General features: G+C 37.0%; 1 protein-coding gene across 1 annotated transcript in view; it reads right to left on the bottom strand.

Moving 5' to 3' along the window:
- Positions 1-12,573, bottom strand: part of LOC124780139 (Down syndrome cell adhesion molecule-like protein Dscam2) — a 513,871-nt gene that overhangs the window by 13,701 nt on the left and 487,597 nt on the right. The window contains exon 33 of the mRNA XM_047253759.1: positions 3,530-3,650. Coding sequence (XP_047109715.1) covers positions 3,530-3,650 — 121 coding nt within the window. The remainder of the gene's footprint in view (positions 1-3,529; positions 3,651-12,573) is intronic.

Consider the following 12,573-nt stretch of genomic DNA (forward strand, 5'->3'; position numbering starts at 1 on the left):
GTAACTAAAACGGATGGGAGATGCCAGCCTGATTTTCTCAGCCTATCTTAAGCAAACCAAGATCATTCTTCACAACCCCTAAAAGGGCTCTAATCCTAGATGGTGGTGTGGAAACACTTTACACTGTGTTCTCTCAGAAAATGTACAGTCCTTTTGGAAGCCACATGTTGTTATCATCTCTCACCTGGAGCTCTGCCGTGCAGAACTTGCATTTTGTTTATGGATCAGCGATTTTCGTACTGAGTGGGGTAATACATTACCACAATAACCATGTGCATGCATTGTCGTGACAATTCATAGGGCAACAGACATTTGATTTGTCTTTCACTATAACCCCTCTGGTGAAAGGCAACTGCAAGAGGGGTATAATAATAACTACACTTAGCTCAACAGCCTGGTGCAAGTCTTTGGATTGTGTGCTACTTTGGTAACCTGCATTTCTTTCACTTACCTCAGTAGGCCTAGCAAGGAAAGGGGACCTATTGTTTAACATGGAAACTGATCCATGTGCCATTCGTGGAAAATATTCATATCATTGAGAGGTGAAGGCTGGGTTAAAGTCAAAAGTGGAATATTCTGTCAACCAACCAGGACTCTCCAGTTACTAGGCATGTGCTTTATGATTAGACCCCCAAGCCTGACAGACAAGGTGTGAAGTATGCCTTTATGCTGAGATAGAGCCAACTATTACCTTGAATATACAAATCAGTGAGAGTTGGTTTTCTGCAAACAGCGTGTCTCAATTTACCATCATTCTTCCTCTTGACCAAGACATAAAAGAAGGGAAGGCAACCATCCCTTTCACCTCCTTAGTAATTCAAAAGTTTGGTTGTATTGAAGTGAGATGTTATAAACAGCTGTGGAAATTCTTATTGCTACAAGTCCAAATAATAAAAGCCCAGAACTTCATGGCAGATCAAATCTGTGTGCCAGACCAAGATTCAGAGTAGGGAGATCTGAGTTCGAGCTCGAGCATGAGTCTTGGTCCAGCGCACAGTTCTAATATGCCAGGAAGTTTCATATTAGTGCACATGCAGAGTGAAAATTTCATTCTGGAAACAAAAGTACCATCTACATGTCTAAAAAAGCATGCAGGTTTCAATCCCACTGACTCCAGAACACATTACTTGAAATCTTCCATGAGAAACACAACAATAGCTAATAAAGGGTTCTTCTTCAGAACTATATCTGACTGCTCATAGAAACTGTATCTGAGTAAAACAAAATTGGAAATCAACACATGTCAAAATAGGTTAGTTAATTCAACATAAAATGAAACCCCAATTAACCATAATGAATCCAACAAGAGTTTGAGTGAAGAGAAACAGAGACCACATCAAAACTTACAAATAAATTACAGTTAGTCAAAATCGGTCCCTGTAATCACTCTGAAATGTACCAAATTATTTATGGGGCATATACACTGCCCTACTAGTGAGCTCAATAGAGTAACAAGGTGTGCTACATGATATGTCTGAATGCCTATATTACTGACAATAGCCCTATTCTTTCCTTATGAATCTTCAGAAGGCCATATAATTTAGAAGGGGCAGCATAATATAAATTCTGACTTTTGATAACACACACACACACACACACACACACACACACACACACTTATGCTTTATAGGGTAGTGGGTAGTCAAACAATGCCAGTGCTGCATTTTGTCAGGTGGACTAAGTTGGGATGGGGGTTGTGTTGGGTGGAGTGGGTAGAGGGACTGAGGATGGTAGCTAGCAACTGGGAAGCAGGAAGCCAATTTGCTGGCTAGAAATGTGAGAGGGTGGGGTGACAGGTACAAAGGCTAGGCATACGATGCACAGATGTCGGAGTCAGTGGGGAGCAGTGCCCACTGAATGTGACGTGAAGATGTGAATTGGGTGACGTTGGCAGAACAGAGGCAGGGAAAAGGCTGAGTGGAAGACTTGGAGACAGTGGGCTATGTGAGAGCTCCCTCCAAGCCACTAACTGCCCACACACAATCCCCATACCCACTTCACCCGATGCAATACTGACCACAGCCAAGTCCACCTGCCAAAAATGCAGCACCGGCACAGTTCGTCCAGTCGGCACCGTGTAGGGACATGGGTGTGCCCTCTCTGGTGTGTGTGTGTGTGTGTGTGTGTGTGTGTGTGTGTGTGTGTGTCACAGTTCGTCCAGTCAGCACCATATAGGGACATGGGTGTGCCCTCTCTGCTGTGTGTGTGTGTGTGTGTGTGTGTGTTTTTAGTCTATCTTGGAAAAAGGATTACTCCAGAAGTGAGCAAGTTTTCTTCTTTTTGTGTGTGCCTACCAATGACTCAATGCTTCTGCTTTTTGTTGAGTTGTCTCCTGTAATCTGTAAGTTATTTGAACATTTGATATGCCATGATAGGGTCAAGTTTTACATCAGGTGAGATGTGTGCACCATGGGTCCAGCGTAAGCAATCTTTGAATTGGAGCCCAATGACCAGGATGAGTGTGTGATAAGAAGTTGAATATTATGTGTCTTGTGGTATTTATATCACAGCATGTTGCTCCAATTGCCAGGGTCAGAGTAAGTGTTACACACTACTTGGTGGGTGTCTCTCATTTAATTTATAAGGAGAATACATGTTGTAACATGAGAGTAAAAGTAAAGAACAAAAATGTACTCATAATGGACAGCTGTTTAACATGGGGAAACCATGTCGTTTTCTTTGTACGTAAGTTAAGATTCTTTAGATAATGACATGAGGGCACAGGGTTTTTTTTCATAATTTTGGTATTTTTTATATATGATTTAGAAAATCAGACAGCTGATTGTTCTGACCAAAATTATAATCCAAAACTTAATGCAGTTTTTATCTTAAAGTAATGTGAATCCTAATTAAAATAATGTAGCACATGTAATGCTGAACAAATATATTTTTGTGTGCAAAAGTGCTGTAGGGTATATGGCATAAATATGCTCTAAGACAGTAAGAGGGCTGAGAAAAAGCAAATTTGAGAAGAGAGAGAGAGGGGGGTTGGGTGGGGAGGAGGGTTGGGGGGTGGGTGGGTGGGGGGGTGGATGGTCAGAAGGAACCATGAAAGTTATGGTTAAAGAGACTACAAACTTCTGTGCTGCTTTATGGGAACTGAGTATATAAATGGTTATGTTAAAAAGAAACATCTGTGTGAAGCCTGTTGTTCAAATTCAGGAAACTTGTTCTGGGAAAGGGATGGTCTAAGTACTTGCACAGTTGTATGAAAGGTGAAGGCCATCATTTAGATAAAATATGAATCTAATGCATTTCATGGAAAAACTACACATGCTTATTACTCTACAAGAAGGAAGAGATTACTAGGAAGAGAGTCAACTTATAATCTATAAAATCAGTTTCAGCAGTTACCAGAAGTGTACAGGCTGAAAAAGTATCCAGCAACAAAAAATCCTAATAAATAATGCATATTTTATACATAATCTTTGAAATTTTATTAATAACAAATTAAAATCATCTAGTTGATAACCTGCAGGACATTGTAAAACTGAGAATGTACACGTTTGTAGAAACAAACCTTGACTACCTGCTGTGAGATGATATTTGTCTGTCACTGTGTTCCGCAGTAAACTGATGGGGCATTGGTCTTCTTTGAAAATGGGGTGATGTTTCATTTGATTCAGTGCTGGAGTCAACCCTGTATATCTCTGCAAAAGTTGGAGAACACATTAGTATCCAGGAATTTCTTGATCTATTGCAACTAAAAAGACAGCAAAGTTTACATAATTTCTATTAACTTTTGAAAATCTGGCATGGAATACAGTTATGGTATGTTTATTATGGCAAATCAACAAATAGAAGATGCATTGAACAGCAGATTGGCAGATTGTGCACAGAAATGGATATCCAGATATCCTCCCCTCCCCCTCTCTCTGCCCCCCCCCTTCACACACACACACACACACACACACACACACACACACACACACACACACACACACTCAAAACAGCAATAGCATCTCCAGAGAACATATCCTATCCTTATAACATAGAGGACCCCTTATGTGTTTTAGATGTACTGATGTCAGCTTCATATTCTAAACTCATGGCAAGGAAAGCATTTCATCATTGTAGGAGTACCTCAACACTCAAATGTTACTCACCCAAGTCCTTCTCAGCTTAATGCCCAATCAATCACTGCTGCTCACCCCACTCCAGCAGCTCCATGAAACCTTCCTCCATATCAAATGCACCACTACTAGCTTTGTATTCACCGCTGTCCCAAATTCTATTCCAAGACAGTCCTCCTCCTACAGTTTTGGTACCCATGGGTGCCTTAATGGAAGTGAGTAGCTTAAGTTATTTGAATATGCTGAGATCTTACCAAGGAATAGATTTATTCACTAATTAAATGAATGTGATCATTTATATCAGCTGGAATCCATGAAGTCAACTGTGAAGTGTGTAAACCAAAGATACATATTTTACTGTCAGTAATTAGGAGGCCAGTGCCAAAGAGAAGGTGATATTAAAGCAGTAGGTTTTGACCAGAGGGATGGGGGTGGTAAATGATAATACCAAAAGTACAAAGAAATCTAAATTTTAGTTAAAAAAAAGAAAAGAAAAGAAAAAGGAAAACTGTGTGATGATCACTGCAGCTTAAAAGAAGATAAATGTACTCAAGAGCGATTATGATTTTATAACAATAAAGAAATATGAGTAGAGCAAATAGTACACTTAGTTTAACATGCTGAAGGACAGAAAAAAATTGTATTAGAAAAGTATTTAAGACCATGTTTGACTTTATCACTCTGCCTGAAGACAATTAATTAATCAAGAGTAGCAAATAAGTGAGTATCAACCCCAAAATTCAAAACTGTGGAACTTTGAGTAATTTGAAACAGCTCTGGCATATGGATTCAGAAGAAATAGGGTTCATATCCTATCAGGTCCCTTGACCTATGTTTTACGCGGTTTGCCTGAAGTGATTAAGATATATGCCACGATGGCTTCTTTAAAAAGTACTTGGCTAATTTCCTTCCCAGCTTATATTACTCACCTAATGACTTCATCATCGATAAGAAACTAAACCCAGATCTTCCTTTTTTTTAATACTTGAAAATTCATTTCTTTACTTATTGTGTTACATAGATTCCATCAAGAGGGATAACACTCAATGACGTGCAAAGAGTGAAAATGTACATTACCTCAGACATGCAGCAATGATAATTTTGTAACAATTATTAAAGGTTGTCAGCTTATTTTTTATTTCAATATCACTTACTACATTCTTCTTCACACTAAAGAAAGTGACAAATTAGTATGTCACAGAAATAGCTTAAAAGATTACTTTCAAAACACAAAATTTGTCTTGATTTCTGCATCACAGTCTGTTGCAAGTGGGGAAAATTTCCTTCAATACATTATATAACTTATACTAAACTATGATTTAGTACATATAGGTTATTAGTGCACTAATTATCAAATAGAAGGCGTTCCGAACATTAGATAGAAAAACAACACGCATAAAATTATAGTGACATAAGGCATGAAATCTCATTATAGATCAACAATCATTTTGTTCAGCACTTAAATAATCATGATAAGATCTTGATTGCACAGTTGTTTTATTTGACATAGCTTCACACATTTAAGTGTGTTCACTGTTACTGGATTCTGTGATACAGTGAAGTAACAAAAAATAAGGACTATAAACCAGAAATATTAATTTGAATAAACAAAGAAATTTCCCTGAGTTGAAGAAATTAACGCCTTGCTTCTGGGTATCACACTACACTAAAGCAGACAGCACTTGCATTGGGAAACAATTATTATTACAGAAGCAGATGAAATTCATGTCCCCCCCTCCCCACAATCTTCCCAAGGCCTCGATATGTTGTGTACTCCTTGACTTGCCTTCAAAGCCATTCCACCTCTGCTGCTTTGTGCATATAAGGGTACCTCACAGTCAGTAGCTTTAACTTCTGAAAGTGATGGCAGTGACAGCTGTTGAATTCTCAAAAATTTTAACTCAGTTGGCTTGGCTTTACAGCTAGGAGGTTTGTATTCAGTCAAGCTTCTGTAGGAGTCTCTGAAGAAACACAAACATTAATCTTTTTCACAGATGGTAATCAGAGGATGCACAAGAATTATTTTGTTCTTTAAAATTTTTATTTTGCCTTTGCTATTCTTGTTTTGACTTTCTTGTATCTCATATTGGTGCCTATTTAAAATCACAGGCACATCTGACTTCCTATTTCATATCTCTTTTGCACTATTCACATTTATCTTTATTTTTTCCACTGGTAAACCACACTCACTTTGCCTTTTTAACATTTGTCATCATACTGTATTGTTCACAGATGTTCTTTAGTTTCTCCAAACTATTGTCAATTGTCTTCTCATCTTAAACTAATGATTGGCAAATTGTATACTCCATTATTTCCATTTCTCATTTTTATTTGGTGTGCTGTGAAGCTAAAATTGTATTCTTTGATCACAGTGCTGTACAAAAAAGAGGGTAATAGGAAAAATGACCTTGAAGTATTACTCGGTTCTTTCAATTTGACACCCGTTATTGATTTTCCTACTCGGGTGGTAAAGGATAGCAGCTCACTGATAGATAACTTCTTTATAGACCAAGATAAGTTTAACCAGATAAATGCTCAGCCTGTTGAGAATGGTCTTTCTGATCATGGTGCACAGCTAGTTACAATATATGACATAGCTCCATTCAGCAATACTAAACAGTCCTCCAAAGTAGTACGTTCAGTCAACGATTTAACAATTGCAAATTTCAGGGAAAGCCTACAGCAGTTAGACTGGGATGAGGTGTACCGTGAACCTGATGCCAATTTAAAATATAATTTATTTCATGACATTTTTGTAAATGCATTTGAAAACTGCTTCCCCAAGAAAATAGTTAAATATACTTGTAAGAAACCTTGTAACAAACCATGGCTTACTAAGGGTATAAAAATATCTTGTAACCGGAAAAGGGAAATGTATCTGACAGCAAGAAAGAGTAGTGACCCAGAAACTATCAAAAATTATAAAAACTACTGTGTTATATTAAGAAAAGTTATTAAAAAATCCAGGAGTATGTGTATCATGTCTGAAATCAGCAACTCTGATAATAAAATTAAAACAATTTGGAATATTATTAAAAGAGAAACAGGTCAACCAAGATCAGAGGAAGACAGTATTACCATCAAATTGAATGAAAACTTTATGAACAAAAAGTCAGAAGTTGAAAATATTTTTAATAATCATTTTCTAAATGTTGTGGATATGGTAGGATCCAGGTGTTCATTAGAAGATGCTAGGCTGTTAATGGAAGAGGCCATACCTATGCAATTTGATACAATTGAAATCTCACCCACTTCTTCATCTGAAATTAGGAAAATAATAAACTTGCTTAAAAGCAAAAACTCACATTGAATTGATGGCATTTCCAGCAAAAAACTAAAAGCTTGTTCTCAACAGATAAGTAAGATTCTCAGCCACCTGTGTAATAGCTCTCTGGAACAGGGCATTTTCGCTGATAGACTGAAATATGTTATTGTTATACCTTTGCATAAAAAGGGGGATAGATCTGATGTCAACAATTACCGTCCAATCTCCCTTCTAACAGCTTTATCCAAAATTTTTGAGAAAGTAATGTATTCAAGAGTAGCTTCACATATCTGTAAAAATGAAGTACTAACAAAATGTCAGTTTGGTTTCCAGAAAGGTTTTTCAACAGAAAATGCCATATATGCTTTCACCAGTCAAATTTTGAATGATCTGAATAACCGAACACCACCCATTGGGATTTTTTGTGATCTCTCAAAGGCTTTTGATTGTGTAAATCATGAAATTCTGCTAGACAAGCTCAAGTATTGTGGCATGAGTGGGACAGTGCACAAATGGTTTAATTCGTACCTAACTGGAAGAGTGCAGAAAGTTGAAATAAGTAGTTCTCGTAACATGCAAAGATTAGCACATTCCTCAAACTGGGGAACTATCAAGAATGGGGTTCCACAAGGGTCAGTCTTGGGTCCTTTGTTGTTCTTATTATATATTAATGGCTTGCCATTCTATATTCATGAAGAGGCAAAGTTAGTTCTCTTTGCTGATGATACAAGTATAGTAATCACACCTGACAAACAAGAATTAACTGATGAAATTGTCAATACTGTCTTTCAGAAAATTACTAAGTGGTTCCTTGTAAATGGACTCTCACTGAATTTTGATAAGACACAGTACATGCAGTTCCGTACAGGGAATGGTATGACACCATTAATAAATATAGATCTTAATCAGAAGCATATAGCTAAGGTAGAATATTCCAAATTTTTAGGTGTGTCCATTGATGAGAGATTAAATTGAAAGAAACACACTGATGATCTGCTGAAACGTTTGAGTTCAGCTACTTATGCAATAAGGGTCATTGCAAATTTTGGTGATAAACATCTTAGTAAATTAGCTTACTACGCCTATTTTCACTCATTGCTTTCATATGGCATCATATTTTGGGGGAATTCATCACTGAGGAATAAAGTATTTATTGCACAAAAGCGTGTAATCAGAATAATAGCTGGAGTCCACCCAAGATCATCCTGCAGACATTTATTTAAGGATCTAGGGATATTCACAGTAGCTTCTCAGTATATATACTCTCTTATGAAATTTGTTATTAACAACCAAACCCAATTCAAAAGTAATAGCAGTGTGCATAACTACAATACTAGGAGAAAGGATGATCTTCACTATTCAAGATTAAATCTAACTTTGGCACAGAAAGGGGTGAATTATACTGGCACTAAAGTCTTTGGTCACTTACCAAATAGTATCAAAAGTCTGACAGATAACCAACAAGTATTTAAGAAGAAATTAAAAGAATTTTTGAATGACAACTTCTTCTACTCCATAGAGGAATTTTTAGATATAAATTAAGAAAAAAAAGAAAAAATATTTAAAAAATAAAAATAAAAAATAAAGAAAAACAAAAAACACAAAAAAATAAAGTTGTTATATTAACTTAAGTATGTTGTTAAATTAACCTAATTATGTCATGTATTAGAAAATTCGACTCGTTCCACATCATTACGAAACATCGTATTCACGATCCATGGAACTAGTATTAATCTATTCTAAAAGGATGTTCAACATTAAAGATGAGAATAAACTGTGTGATCTGGAACATTTTAAGGAGATTAGGGAAGCAAATAAGAAGGCCCAAGCTGTTGCAGTATGTATTAAGGCTCCTGAAGTTGTAGAATGATGAGAACTGCAGGGGGAGACAAAGACTGGTCTTTTTCTTACATCCATCTTCTGATGGGTATTGTGTCAGCAGCTGTATATTTATGGCAATACTGATAATACATTCAGCTTTGTGTATTAGTTTTTATTTGTTTGTAACCAGTTTCGGTGGTACAATCCACTGTCTTTGGGCACCTCTACAACTCATGATGATCATGTTTTCAATAAGAGAACACTGTCATCCTTCTAGTAAAGTGTGCTAAGACATTCATGTATGTAGATTATTAGATATACTTCTGAAGTGTATTGTCAGATACAGTGACTGTGTTAGAGGTTTGTTGGCCAGCACAAGACTGTATGACCTATGATATAAGCCAGATCATAATAACAGGCATAAAATTATAATGACATAAGGCATGAAATCTCATTAAACACCAACAATCATTTTGTTCAGCACTTAAATAATCATGATAAGATCTTGATTGCACAGTTGTTTTATTTGACATTGCTTCACACATTTAAGTGTGTTCACTGTTTACTATTAATATATAATCTCTATTTGAGTCTTAAATGAGCTTCACACATGTAAGTGTGTTCACTGTTTACTATTAATATATAATCTCTATTTGAGTCTTAAATGGTCAGTGTGCACCTTAGTAATGCTAACAAGCCCCACAATTTCAACAGTGTTAGGCTACATGCAGTCAATTACTATTATTAGTACTTGTATTCCTAGAGTGGTTCTAAGTTCTTGTGTTTTGAGTGTATTCCAGGCACAGATCCAAACTTCCAAAAATAATAACACTTGGTGAACAGTTAGTGATAGTTTTTTGTTTAAAAAGGGGGTGGTAGGCATAATATGTGGGGCCTCTTACAAGAAGTGTTATGGTGTTTTCTCTTTGAAAATGTGATCACCATGAGTTGTATAGGGGCCTGAACATGGCAGATCCTATCACTAAAACCAGTCACAAATAAATAAAAACTAAATCATACAGCTGAAGGTATTCTCAATAAAGCTGTAAAGACTAGCATGTCTGTGTAGTTTATTTACGACTTTGAATGTAGAAGTTACACATAAAAGACTGTTGTGATTGGCAAACTTTTGGAGCCAGTGGCTCCTTCTTCATGCAGAAGGGTTGAAGGGGAAGGAAGAAGGGTGAAGAAAAAGGACTGGAGAGGGCTAGGAAAAGGGGTAGATTTCGAGAAAGTCACCCAGAACAGCAGGTCAGGGGAGACTTACTGTATGAGATGGAAAGACTGATTAAATGTAGAAGATATGTCAAGATCCCTAGCAGAGGTTAAGATGCAATTCAGAACAGCATTAAATCAATTTATTGCTGATGACTACTCTTAATTGCAACTCCTTGTTTATCATAAATTAAATGTTTTTGTAAAAAGATAATAAGTAGTTGAACAATATCTGGCATTCATTCTGTTGAAATAGGTTTTATCAGTCATGAGGATTAGGATGAGATTTGAAATGGACATGTTACTATAAGAGCCGAGTACTGTACTCATTGGCTGAAAGTTTCATGTCTGACCATAACTAAAACAACATTATGTACTGAGGGATAAGACACTAAAGTGGAAAAAATATTGTGTTCCAGTTGAAGGGATGACTGCTGTGATGATGTCACATGTACTGTTTTTTGTCGGCAGATTTAGTGTTAAGTGTAAAAATGGTTGTCAAGGGGATGGAGTGGACATGAAGCACATGCATGGGATTCAGAAATGAGAATTTGGCATGGGTAAAGGTAGTAAGCATTTCAATAACAATTGACATTTGAACATTATTTTGAATCCATATAGTGAATATATCATAATTCTATGGATTGGAGCATAAATGTCAGATCCCTTATTCGGGCAGATAGGTTAGAAAATTTAAAACGGGAAATGGATAGGTTAAAGTTAGATATAGTGGGAATTAGTGAAGTTCGGAGACAGGAGGAACGAGACTTCTGGTCGGGTGAATACAGGGTTATAAACACAAAATCAAATAGGGGTAATGCAGGAGTAGGTTTAATAATGAATAGGAAAATAGGAATGCGGGTAAGCTACTACAAACAGCATAGGGAACACATTATTGTGGCCAAGATAGACACGAAGCCCACGCCTACCACAGTAGTACAAGTTTATATGCCAACTAGCTCTGCAGATGACAAAGAAATTGATGAAATGTATGATGAGATAAAAGAAATTATTCAGGTAGTGAAGGGAGATGAAAATTTAATAGTCATGGGTGACTGGAATTCGTCAGTAGGAAAAAGGAGAGAAGGAAACATAGTAGGTGAATATGGATTGGGGCTAAGAAATGAAAGAGGAAGCCGCCTGATAGAATTTTGCGCAGAGCATAACTTAATCATAGCTAACACTTGGTTTAAGAACCATGAAAGAAGGTTGTATACGTGGAAGAACCCTGGAGATACTAAAAGGTGTCAGATAGATTATATAATGGTAAGACAGAGATTTAGGAACCAGGTTTTAAATTGTAAGACATTTCTAGGGGCAGATGTGGACTCTGACCACAATCTATTTGTTATGAACTGTAGGTTAAAACTGAAGAAACTGCAAAAAGGTGGGAATTTAAGGAGATGGGACCTGGATAAACTGAAAGAACCAGATATCGTACAGAGTTTCAGGGAGATCAGAAAGGAACAATTGACAGGAATGGGGGAAAGAAATACAGTAGAAGAAGAACGGGTAGCTTTGAGGGATGAAATAGTGAAGGCAGCAGAAGATCAAATAGGTAAAAAGACGAGGGCTAGTAGAAACCCTTAGGTAACAGAAGAAATATTGAATTTAATTGATGAAAGGAGAAAATATAAAAATGCAGTAAATGAAGCAGGCAAAAAGGAATACAAATGTCTCAAAAATGAGATCGACAGGAAGTACAAAATGGCTAAGCAGGGCTGGCTAGAGGAAAAATGTAAGGATGTAGAGGCTTGTCTCACTAGGGGTAAGATAGATACTGTTGTTGTTGTGGTCTTCAGTCCTGAGACTGGTTTGATGCAGCTCTCCATGCTACTCTATCCTGTGCAAGCTTTTTCATCTCCCAGTACCTACTGCAACCTACATCCTTCTGAATCTGCTTAGTGTATTCATCTCTTGGTCTCCCTCTACGATTTTTACCCTCCACGCTGCCCTCCAATACTAAATTGGTGATCCCTTGATGCCTCAGAACATGTCCTACCAACCGATCCCTTCTTCTGGTCAAGTTGTGCCACAAACTTCTCTTCTCCCCAATCCTATTCAATACTTCCTCATTAGTTATGTGATCTACCCATCTAATCTTCAGCATTCTTCTGTAGCACCACATTTCGAAAGCTTCTATTCTCTTCTTGTCCAAACTATTTATCGTCCATGTTTCACTTCCATACATGGCTACAC

The sequence above is a fragment of the Schistocerca piceifrons genome, chromosome 1 (genome assembly GCF_021461385.2).
Source record: "Schistocerca piceifrons isolate TAMUIC-IGC-003096 chromosome 1, iqSchPice1.1, whole genome shotgun sequence".
NCBI classification, from domain to species: domain Eukaryota; kingdom Metazoa; phylum Arthropoda; class Insecta; order Orthoptera; family Acrididae; genus Schistocerca; species Schistocerca piceifrons.